Below are 11,610 nucleotides of genomic sequence, written 5' to 3' on the forward strand. Positions count from 1 at the left end.
TAATGGCCAGTCATTCAATAAAAATGAATGAATAAAAGAAGCATATTAAAACAACTTAAACAGAAACATAAAGATGCAACAATATGTCCAAATATGCACCTCAGTTACTCACGGTCACCACATACACATTATTGGACTGAACTTGACAAGCAAATTTTTTTTTTATTTTTTGTTTATTCATTCCTTATAAAAGAAAAAAATTTAAGTGTAAGCTGTATATAGTAAGCTTATCGTCTTTGTTTTCAATAAAATCATAGTTGTAATATTATCTTATTTGCTGAAGGGTCTGTCTTGGGCAGATCAAGATATTTGAGGCACTAGGTCCTGAGAAATTATAGTGGACACCTTGTGTGCACGACACACAACAAACACCTGTAACATGAGGGTTGGTGTGCCCAACAAGCCACTCACTGTCCCCCCATGATGACATCACTTTATTATTTGTTCACTAACTTCTGTGTTCGTTGAGGTATAATTTACACATACAAAATTCAGGAATCGTGACCGTGCAGCTTAGTTGTGCACGAGTTCACTGTATGAAGAGACAGGAAATTCCCAGGGCTTCAGAAGGCACCCAGGGAGTCAATACTACTGGCCCACAGGGAACCGTCATCAAATCTTTCTTCTGTAAACGTTTATTTTTACTCAAATCATTCTATTTTTTTCATGTCTTTTTTTTTTTTCCTTTTGTGACCCACTGAGTTTAACTGCTATTGGTTATAGGAGCTGGGTGAGGGGTTACTTGCAGAAAAATGAAACTTATCATTGGCTCCAGAACTGAAGAAAATGTCTCTGTGTCTCTCTTCCCACAACCTTTAAATACTTATAGTTTTTAGGGCAGGGTGACTCTCATCAGCACCTCATCCCAATATTTTTTAGAGTCAAGAGTCTCATCTATCCCAGGTTAGCTTCAGACTTGCTTTGTAGCCAAGGATGTCCCTGAACTAATTTGCTAGGATTACAGGAACGAACCACATGCCCCTTTTATGGGGTGCTGGAGATCCAACCCAGTGCCTTGTACATGCTAGTCAAGTACTCTACCAGCTGAGCAGCCGTCCAGCAGTTGGTGGCATTTGGAAAGTGGCGGGGAGTAAAAACAAATAGTGTAGAAAAAAACCAAAACCATGAATTCTCTAAAAGTTTTAATTAATTTATATCTAAGTAGTTAATTACCTACTATAAGCCAGGTAGAAGGAATCACTAACTAGTGTCACAAATATAAAGAGGACATGGAGGCGAAATAAACATTAATAAAAGGTAGAGAAGCAAATGCTGTTGCTAGGATGTGAATGGAGCTGTGTGGACCCGGAGTGTGTGGAAATGGGGCCCTCACGGAGGACATGGGGCTGAAACTGGACGGGTGAGAACTCATGGATCAAGAGAAGGGGAAGCACGTGAGCCAGGCCACTGGAAGGTTCATAGCAGGAGCTGTGGAAGGGCCTGGCTCATGTCGTGAGTGGACTGCTGTGCAGCGAGGAGAGAGAGGAGGGGAGGGAGGGGAGGGGAGGGGAGGGGAGCGGAACAAGGGAGAGCACAATACAAATGTTTGCTTAATTAAATTGCCTGGGAAGGAACTCAGCGGCCTTTGGCAGATAATCCCAGCAGTATCAAAGGAAACAGCCTGTTAGTGATGATGTGCACTTAGCAAACAGCCTGCTCTCTCTGTTCTGGGAAGGCTCTGATTAAAATGCTGGGAAGGGAGTTCTAGGGGGCAACAGACAATGATGGGCCCGGATACACACCGGCCTATGTAAACTTACCTAATAAAGTTATGTGTGAAACTTAAAGTCTCAAAGGAATTCTCATTTATAGAGGAGGAAAGTGATGGCATGATGGCGGACCAGGGACATCTCTAAGTCCCCAGAGCCACATGAGTGGCCAGGCCTCTCCCCCAAGGACCTCTAACTGCTCTAACCGCTGGGCCTGCCCCCACCCTACAATCTCTGGACTTGCAATCCCATCAATTGCCACCCTGGAAAGCTCCACCCCCTCCCAAGAGATCTAGAGAAGCCCTCCATCCTGTTCACTTTGTCACTGTTTCTCACCTGAGCAGAGGCAGAGGCAGCCACCCTTCTGGTTTTTTCCCTCTCAATAAACATCTAGTGTGAGGTTTGTTGTGCAGTGTGACTTGGTGGTATTCCTTGGCTCCTGGCTGCCAGGACACCTTTCCATCTGAGCTGTACTGCTTGTAACTTCATTATGCCCAATCTCTGGTTAGTGAAAGATGATGATGAAGTCCTAAAGAGTATATTCTTTGAGTCTGAAAAACTTGGGTAAGTGAGTGACTACGTGACCTATGTCCCGGGGAGACCCTTTCTTTCGTTTATCTGTCAAACAGAAAACGATACCCGCTATGTGGCCAGCCTCTATCTAGCACAGAGCTTACCAGGCCGGGCAGTCCCTTCCCTCTAGCCTTCTTCCTAACACGGCCACTGATAAGAAATCCAGAGGTTCCAGGGAAGGGGGACAGAGGCCCTCCAAGCAGGGCCTTACAAGGTGCCAGGGCTATGTGTGGGTGTTCCCTGTTATCTGGGTTTTGTTCTCCATCCCAAGTGTCTCAAAAGTTGACAGCGTTAGAAGTTGTTTAGTGGAACAGCTTCTTATGCTAACAAAATACTCTGGAAGGAAGAGTTTAGAATGAAAGTATGACTTCAGCATTAGATTTCCCATAACAGGCTCTCATTTTAAAAACTCCTATTTTTACTTTTTTCCCCCCTGAGACAGGGTTTCTTTGTGTAGCCCAGACTGTCCTGAAAATTGCCCCGAGATCCACCTGCCTCTGCCTCCTGAGTGCTGGGATTAAAGGTGTGCACCACCACCGCCCGGGGATTCATTTTATGTGTATGAATGTTGTATCTGCCTGCATGTATTTCTTGGTGCCCGCAGTCAGAAGTGGGTATGGATCCCCTGATACTGGAGTTACACATGGTTGTGAGCCACCATGAGGGTGCTTGGAACTGGACCCAATTCTGCAAGAGTAGCAAGTGCTCTTTCTCTATATTCTTTTTTTTTTTGGTTTTTTCGAGACAGGGTTTCTCTGCGTAGCTTTGCGCCTTTCCTGGAACTCACTTGTCTGCTCCAGAGTGCTGGATTAAAGGCGTGCGCCACCACCGCCCGGCTCTTTCTCTATATTCTTAACGTTGGAGAAACACAACATACTTCCATCATAAATGCCACATGTGAACCATACCTTTCTGTAAACTCTCTCTCTCTCTCTCTCTCTCTCTCTCTCTCTTTCGTTTTTTTGAGATAGAGTTTCTCTGTGTAGCTTTACACCTTTCCTGGAACTCACTTTGTAAACCAGGCTGGCCCTGAACTCACAGAGATACGCCTGGTTCTGCCTCCTGAGTGCTGGGATTAAAGGCGTCTGCCACCACTGCCCATCACTTTCTAAAATGAAATGAAACCATCAAAAAAGGATTAGGATTATTTTCTGAATTATGTTACATTTCACTCACTGAGGAAACACCTTCATTGACTTTTTTTTTTTTTTTTTTTTTTTAATTTGTGTAGTCCAGGCTAGTTTGGAACTCCTGGCAATCTTCATACTTCAGCCTTCTAAATACTGGGGTTAGCCTTGTGACCTCATGCCCTATGACTGGATTTGGGCATTCCCCAAGTGTGTAACAACATCCAGGACTAATTTCTATAGCTAACATCAACTAATTCAATTCACATAATTCACTAGCCTTCTGCCATTTCTAGACATTTCATCATTTGTACTAGTGTTAATGACCCGTATTGTTCATTGGCCAGTGGCGCACATTCAATAAATGCCAGTTGACGTGCTGGAGAGATGGCTCAAAGGCCATGGAGAACGCTGCTTAGTCTTTTAGAGGACCAAGGTTCGATTTCCATCACCCACAATGTGGCTAACAGCCGTCTGCAATTCCAGTTTCAGGGGATTCGAGGCCTTGCCCACCGCTGGCACCAGGCGCAGACAAAACACCCATACACATAAAATAAGAATAAATAAACCCCCAAAGGAACGAGGATGAGAAAGACTATTAGAAGAACGCTAAAAGGGTAGAGTTGACCTCTATCGTTTTCCTTATGAGCATACTGCCTTCACAGGATTACCAAGGAGAGGGCGAGAATTTTGCTGAACAGGGGGCCGGAGGAGACTCTGGGAAGGAAGACACAGAGGGTTTCCAGAGAGATTTTCAAGGAAAGGTGCTGGAGTGGAGGTGGTGATAGGGGACCATCGTTCAAGCCAGGGTCTGCAGACGGAACGAACCATTGGGAGCTGTCGCTGGAACCTATGGGAAGAATACGAACTGGAAAAAGGCGGATTGATGTTAAGGAAGTAAATGACAGCATTACGCTGCTGTGACAAAGGCAAGATTAGATTCTATCTTGGTACCTGAAAGTGTGTGGGCTCAAATCTTGGGAGCGGGCAAAGGAGTGCGGAGCTCACGTTCAAATGCTGTAAGGTGCTTGTGGAGACAAACAGTTAAGTATCTGGTAGGCGTTGGTTGATACAGCGGTCCGGGATAGAGAAACGAGTCTGGATTAGCTGGATGCGTGTAAACCTTCCGGAGTTGAGAGCTGGGGATGGATAAGGCAGTTCGGCTAAGCTCGTGGATTTAGAAGTAGGGAGAGAACAGGAGCAGGGTTAAGAAAATCGGAGAAAAGACCCAAAGAGGGAGCCATGTTGAAAGCTAGGGGAACAAGAAACGTGGCGACAGACGCCTCCCAGAGGTCAAAGAGGAGAATGGCACTCGCATCCAATCCTCGGCCAAACGATTCCGAGAAGCTAAGAGGTGGGGATTGGGCGAGCCACGGACGAGGCTAAGGTCAGGGAGGCGACTTCTTTAGTTCCCTTACGGAGCCTGCCGATAAAAGACAGGAAAGGTTAGCCCTGAAGCATAATGTAAAGCTTCAGGGGGAAATCCGATACTCTTGAGGGGAGTGGCTGTCGCTTTTGTGCTCTTGGAGGAGGAGGGAGGCTCTTTTTGGATTTTCCAGCTCTGAACTGGGCAAACAAAACCCTTAAGTTATCATACTAAAATAAACAGCTCCGCGAAAGTCTTCTGCCTTTAAAAATCCTTGGGTGTAAATAGGGAGCTTTAATGTGGCGTTCATCGATTGGTAAATAAAATAAAAAAAAAAGAAATCCGTCATTTCCGGTACCGCAGGATGTAAACCATTGCGTCTAGCTCCTGCCCTCCCATTGGCTGTTTGAGGCAGCTCCGCTTTCAGCCAATCAAACTACTATTCCTTCACCCCTCCCGACAGATCTTATAAATTACACCAAATTGCTTCACCTTTCCATATCCTTTGCTTGAAAAAGCAGCAGTTATTGCCTATTCCGCCATCATGTCTGGTCGCGGAAAGCAAGGCGGCAAGGCCCGCGCCAAGGCCAAGTCGCGCTCGTCCCGCGCCGGCCTGCAGTTCCCGGTGGGGCGCGTGCACCGGCTGCTGCGCAAGGGCAACTACGCGGAGCGCGTGGGCGCCGGCGCGCCCGTGTACATGGCGGCCGTGCTGGAGTACCTGACGGCCGAGATCCTGGAGCTGGCGGGCAACGCGGCCCGCGACAACAAGAAGACGCGCATCATCCCGCGCCACCTGCAGCTGGCTGTGAGGAACGATGAGGAGCTGAACAAGCTGCTGGGAGGTGTCACCATCGCCCAGGGCGGCGTCCTGCCCAACATCCAGGCTGTCTTATTACCAAAGAAAACGGAGAGCCACAAACCCGGCAAGAACAAATAAGTTAATATTCCCTTTCCATCCATAAAGGCTCTTTTAAGAGCCACCAAAGAGTCAACTGAAGGGCTGATAACAACAAACTAGAGCATTAGCTCTTTTTAGGAAAACTTGGTGGCTCTAAAAAGAGCCGTTTTGGGTTGACGTCAGTTTCACTTGCTCTTGGCCTTGTGGCTCTCGGTCTTCTTGGGCAGCAGCACCGCCTGGATGTTGGGCAGGACGCCGCCCTGCGCGATCGTCACTTTGCCCAGCAGCTTGTTGAGCTCCTCGTCGTTGCGGATGGCCAGCTGCAGGTGGCGCGGGATGATGCGCGTCTTCTTGTTGTCGCGGGCCGCGTTGCCCGCCAGCTCCAGGATCTCGGCCGTCAGGTACTCCAGCACGGCCGCCATGTACACGGGCGCGCCGGCGCCCACGCGCTCCGCGTAGTTGCCCTTGCGCAGCAGCCGGTGCACGCGCCCCACCGGGAACTGCAGGCCGGCGCGGGACGAGCGCGACTTGGCCTTGGCGCGGGCCTTGCCGCCTTGCTTACCGCGACCAGACATGACTTTAATCTACAGAAAGACCAACTCTTGCAGACTTTACTACAGTACTAGGGTGTACCGGCTTAAGGCCTTTATAAGCTTTCCTAGGGGTGGGGTCAGGAGCCAGCTTTTCATTGGTCGTAATTTGGCCCCAGAGAAGTCCAATGAAATCTGGAATTCAGAGTCTTTGTTAAGGTAGGCTTGTACCGAAAACGGAAGTTTCGTGTATGGGCCAATGGGAATGCGAAGTATTTTGAGGCCTAATTTACATAAGGTGGTTATAAAAGGCTCAAGTCATCCGGGTTCCAGCTTGTTTTCCCGCTTCCTAGGCAACCTTCCTGTGTTTATTTACAATCATGCCTGAGCCGGCTAAAACTGCCCCGGCTCCCAAGAAGGGCTCCAAGAAGGCTGTCAGCAAGGCGCAAAAGAAGGACGGCAAGAAGCGCAAGCGCAGCCGCAAGGAGAGCTACTCCATCTACGTGTACAAGGTGCTGAAGCAGGTGCACCCCGACACGGGCATCTCGTCCAAGGCCATGGGCATCATGAACTCCTTCGTGAACGACATCTTCGAGCGCATCGCGGGCGAGGCTTCCCGCCTGGCGCATTACAACAAGCGCTCGACCATCACGTCGCGGGAGATCCAGACAGCCGTGCGCCTGCTGCTGCCCGGGGAGCTGGCCAAGCACGCCGTGTCCGAGGGCACCAAGGCCGTCACCAAGTACACCAGCGCCAAGTAGAAGCCCTCCTGGATGAGGCGCTCGCTGGCCCTTTTGCTCTCTAAAGTCTCTTGCAAGAGCCACCCGCTTAAATCAGGAAAGAGCTTTATCCACTTGCACTAGTTTCCAGTTCCTATCCCAAAGTTACTTTAAGGGTCTTGGAAAAGGTACACTTCAGTTTTAAGCATTTGTAGTTTTGAGGTTCCCTGAGCTGGTTTGCAGTTGGTTGCAGATCTTCTAGCACCCGGTTTAGCTTCTTGGAGTTTTAAACTAGGGTAATGGAGGTCGGCCTCTGGGCGGGTTTCTTCCGTGTTCTAGACTGTGGTGTTCGGGAGGTTTATTTATGGACCTAAAGTGAGATGATTTGATTGCTTTGGCGGTTAGAGGGCTCCAGGACACACCTAAACCTGTGTCCACGAATGCTGTGTACCAGTCATCTACAACTGAAGCCGCTCGGTCCAGTTATGTGTCCTGGGTACGGGCGGTTTCCTGTACTTAGGGCGGTGTCCTCGCTTTAACAGATTTACCATCACGAACGTTCCGCGTTGCTGCGGATTTGGTAGAAGTCTGTTGGGGTTCTCCCTCCGGCTTTAGAATCCCTGTTCGTGGCTTGTAATTTTACACACACCCCCGCCCCCATTTAATACTTTGCGTTAACCTCTGCGGTGCCAGGTTTCCGCAAAGATTGCTCATTTTTTGCTCTGGACCCATGAAGCGGTCTTTCTAATTAACCCACTCAAGGAGTTAGCTTTTTCCTGCCTGCCGTGTCTCCACCGTCTGAAGTTGTTTGCTTTCTTGTTTATGCTGTCTCTGGTGAAGTTGGTCTGATGTTCTGATACCTCCAGAGCCCACAAATGTCTGACACACCCCAGACGCTCAAGTACTTATTATTGAATTAATTTTTATATCACTACTTTTGTAATTGCTTACGTGGCCGGGGGGTGGGGACGCTTGTGTGTTTGATGTATGTGAAGACACAGTGGAACAGAAATGTTTTGAGGATTCTTTCTCCAAATCTGTCCTTAGTTATAGTTAATGCGATGGCTCTTGTTGGTTGTCAACTTGACTACATCTGGAAATAACTAAAAAGTGACCGGTGAGGGATTTTTTTTCTTAATGAAATAATTTGAAGTGAGAAGAAGCACTCTTAATCTGGATCTTTTGAGGTGGGAAGATCCACCTTTAATCTGGCCACACCTTCTGCTGGCAGCCTAGATAAAGGACATGAAAGAAGGAAGCTTGCTCTGGATGGCAAGTCTGTTCCCTCACTGGTGTTAGAGCCTACTTCTGGATTCTGGCAGATACTGAAGACCAGCTGAGGTATCCCCCGTTGTGGACTCAACAACTACGGGATTTATGGACCTTCTGTTGGTAGGCAGCCATTGTTTGTGGACCCCAGCTTGTAAGCCATATATTTATGAAAAACACATACATATTTCATTCTATAAGTTCTGTTCCTTGAGAACCTGGATTGATACAATTGCCTCAGTATAACTGAGGCAGAGCGAGAGGTGTTAAGGCTCTCTCTGTGTGTGTGTGTGTGTGTGTGTGTGTGTGTGTGTGTGTGTGTTTACCAGGAGCTGGTCATACATAGTAGGTTCCCTAGTTTTTCCAATTTAGAGTAAGCTCTTGGATTTTCATTAAATCGAGAGCATTGGGCTTTGGGTAAAGTCTTCTTTTACCTCAGCAGCATCCCTTCCTACCCTTTCACCTCAGCAGCACCCCCATTCCATTCCTAATTGTTCTATTCCCTACTGAGATGAATTTTCACTTTATAATTGTCCCTCTCGTTTACTTTTCAGAGGGTTCTGCAAGATAGGTCACAGAGTTAACAGTGGAGTTAACAGAAGCGAAGTGTCTGGTCCAGGGCCGTGCGCGACACTATCCACTTTTGTCTCCCTGGCTGAAGACAGCTGCCTTGGTTCTCTTTGGTGGAGTGTAGCATACTGACTTTTTCCTTCAAAGTCTTGATTTTGCTGGTGAAGGCACTTGATGGGCTGATCACTTTCCTGATGCTGCTTTAGGCTGAGGGTTTCTGGAGTTGCTTACAGGAGCTTTGTGAATCCAAAATGAATTCCAGACATTGTTATAGATGGAGTGAGTCCTGTTTACTGAATGAACATTTTCAAGTTATTGTTAATCAAGTTACCAATTAGTCTCAAATCTTTGCTGGATTGTTTCATGTGCAATTCATTTTCTCAAAAAATAAAATGAGCAGATATAACCATTTGTGGCTCTGTGGAGAAGCTGGATGCCTCTGGTTTGAAAGGTACTTATGAGCCATTAGTCAGGGCTTGGGGGTGTAACTTGGAAGGTTTGCAGAGAATGCACTGAGGCCCTAGATTCAACCCTCAATATATTAAAACACACACACACACACACACACTCATGCTCACATATGCACACACACCTGCCTCCAGCCAAACTTCTTTCTCAAAGGTGCATTGGGGTTGAAATATCCTATGACAAGGCCATTGTTGATGCTTAGTGATTGAGAAACATGACCATGAATAAATGGTGTTACAAACAAGCTGTGTGAAATAAAATCCCTGGTGACGTTTGAGCCCGCACCTGCAGGACTCTTGGGACGTACTAGGGAGTGTTCTAAGCCCTTTAGACATACTGGCTTGTGTTATTTTCACAGAGGACTTTATGAAGTTGGTCCCATTATTATCTCCCGTTTTTATAGCCAGGGGACAGAAGTACAGCGCTGCCTTTCCTCACACACTGTTAGAGGGTAAGTCTCCAGTCTGGTTTTACAGGATGTGAGAAAGTAGGATTACTCCCTGAAAATCTGGGCCCCTTCTCTGCGTTTGGGAAGAGGGGGTTGGAATATCCATGCTTTGCATTCAGCTCACCCCGACCCCCTCTGAATGCACCCTGCATAGAAATCCAGAAGGGTGGTGGCTTCCTTGGGAATGGAATTGGGAAACTGACTCTCCCTCCCAGAGGCCATAGCTCCAGCCAGCTTAGCTTGTCCCGGCAGGAGGAGGGGGCTGTGGGGGCGTTTGGGGGAGGGTTTCACCAGCTCACATCCTTTCACAGCACAGGCTTAGTGGCTTGTCTGGGACTCTCCCCAGCCCCAGCCAGTGCTCCCTGATGCTCTGTGGCAGACACAAATGAGGAGGAAGTGGTAATAGCATCTGGTATTTTAACCCTGGAGGAGAAACTAATACAGTGAGATTAATCCTGCGTTAGACTCATCTCCCATTCGATGTCTTCCTTAGGTTGATAATATTGCTACAAAAGTAATCATTGCCTCTACCTACTGGCACTTGACCGTCGACCAGGTCCTCTGTTTAGTGGTTTGCTAATGTCTCTTTTATTTACTATTCACAGCTCCAGTTAAAGCATCTTTCGTTATTGTTGTCTTTATAGATAATGGGAAAAAGCCTTAGCTTGAATAGCTCATCCGGGATCGTTGAACAAGTTGTAGAGGTGCAACCCAAATGCACACCTTTTTGTTATTTTGAGACAAGGTCTCACCATGTAACTCAGGCTGGCACCAATTCTGCAGGGACCCCCCTTCTCAGACGCCCAACTGCTGGGCTACAGAAGGGAACTGCCGTACCCAATTGTAACATAATTGGAGATCTGTTCACCTCGTCACACACATATAAATTTTTTTTTTCTGACTACAGTTGTTAATCCACTTACCTGTTAGTGAGCAGTGGGTTGCCCGAGTCCTTCCCCCACCCTTGTGTTTTCTCTCCCCTTTCCTTTCCCCACCTTTTGAATGTACCCCAACTTGGGCCGTGATGATTCCATAGAGAAGCACGGTAAGGTTTTCTCCCCTTAGTTGAAAAGGAGCAGGGAGGAGGGCTGAGACATGCACAGACACCTGTCCTGTGGAGGTGGGAGTGGGGTTTCTCTGCTCTCTGTGCTCCGTCTCCCCGTCTCCCTGTGCCCTGCTGCTGCAGGTCCTCTCCACCCCAAAGATGCTCCCATCACTTTGCTCATGAGCTCCACTGTCCATTCGCTGCCTCAGCTTAGTCTTAGGGAACCTCGAAACAAGATGCCACGTTGAGTTTCCCGTGGGGTCTGTGGAGTCCTGTCCCTCTAAGGAAGGCCATCATGCTTCTGGGCCTTAGGAACTGAGAAACATCCCCGGCCTGTGCCTGAGAACTTGCCTGTAGGACACATGCTGGAGAAGATGGGCGTCCGTGAGGTGACTTTGTGTGAGGCAGAATGAGAGAGAAACCTCGCCTGTCGGGTGTGACTGTGTTTCCTTTCAACAAAGGTGCCCGAGACAAAGATACAAGCACACAACAACAAAACAAACAATAAAAGAGGAGATGGTCTTAGCTCACAATTCTCAGGAAAGCGCCTGAGGCCCAGCTTGGCTTGTGTCTCAGGAACTGACATTTATACTTTATTTATCTTCCGAAATTGACCTTTAAGCAAGAGATTGTCCTTGTGATTGGGGAGACTAGGTTTAATCATCCATTTAATATGTATGATTGAGAACATGTACTTTTATAAACATCAATTAACATTATTAAGAAAGGGCCTTTAGGCCATTTCTCCCTCTTAGAAGCATTATTAGGTGTAGTATCATTAATTCAACGTGGCATCTTGTTTCGAGGTTCCCTAAGACTAAGCTGAGGCAGCGAATGGACAGTGGAGCTCATCATTAAGAAGTTTCAGAGTTAGGCCTAATGGTACAA

The 11,610-nt window shown here is 47.6% G+C and overlaps 3 protein-coding genes across 4 annotated transcripts; 2 read left to right on the forward strand and 1 right to left on the reverse strand.

The window, feature by feature from the left end:
- Nucleotides 1-5,230: 5,230 nt before the first annotated feature.
- Nucleotides 5,231-5,754, forward strand: LOC114682388 (histone H2A type 2-B). Its single transcript, XM_028856253.2, has one exon. The coding sequence runs from the start codon at nucleotides 5,320-5,322 to the stop codon at nucleotides 5,710-5,712; it is 393 nt and encodes a 130-aa protein (XP_028712086.1). The 5' UTR covers nucleotides 5,231-5,319; the 3' UTR covers nucleotides 5,713-5,754.
- Nucleotides 5,755-5,834: 80 nt separating this feature from the next.
- Nucleotides 5,835-6,303, reverse strand: LOC114682389 (histone H2A type 2-C). The gene has a single exon (XM_028856254.2). The coding sequence runs from the start codon at nucleotides 6,246-6,248 to the stop codon at nucleotides 5,859-5,861; it is 390 nt and encodes a 129-aa protein (XP_028712087.1). The 5' UTR covers nucleotides 6,249-6,303; the 3' UTR covers nucleotides 5,835-5,858.
- Nucleotides 6,304-6,400: 97 nt separating this feature from the next.
- Nucleotides 6,401-9,172, forward strand: LOC114682390 (histone H2B type 1-J). 2 transcript variants are annotated; one of them, XM_028856256.1, is made up of 2 exons: nucleotides 6,401-7,110; nucleotides 8,746-9,172. In XM_028856256.1, exon 1 carries the CDS (start codon nucleotides 6,584-6,586, stop codon nucleotides 6,962-6,964), a length of 381 nt encoding a protein of 126 aa, XP_028712089.1. In that variant the 5' UTR covers nucleotides 6,401-6,583; the 3' UTR covers nucleotides 6,965-7,110; nucleotides 8,746-9,172. The 2 variants fall into 2 exon arrangements, 1 of the variants encoding a protein (XP_028712089.1); XR_003733025.2 differs by lacking the exon at nucleotides 6,401-7,110 and adding an exon at nucleotides 8,113-8,314.
- Nucleotides 9,173-11,610: the final 2,438 nt, after the last annotated feature.

The sequence above is a fragment of the Peromyscus leucopus genome, chromosome 6 (assembly GCF_004664715.2).
Source record: "Peromyscus leucopus breed LL Stock chromosome 6, UCI_PerLeu_2.1, whole genome shotgun sequence".
NCBI lineage: Eukaryota > Metazoa > Chordata > Mammalia > Rodentia > Cricetidae > Peromyscus > Peromyscus leucopus.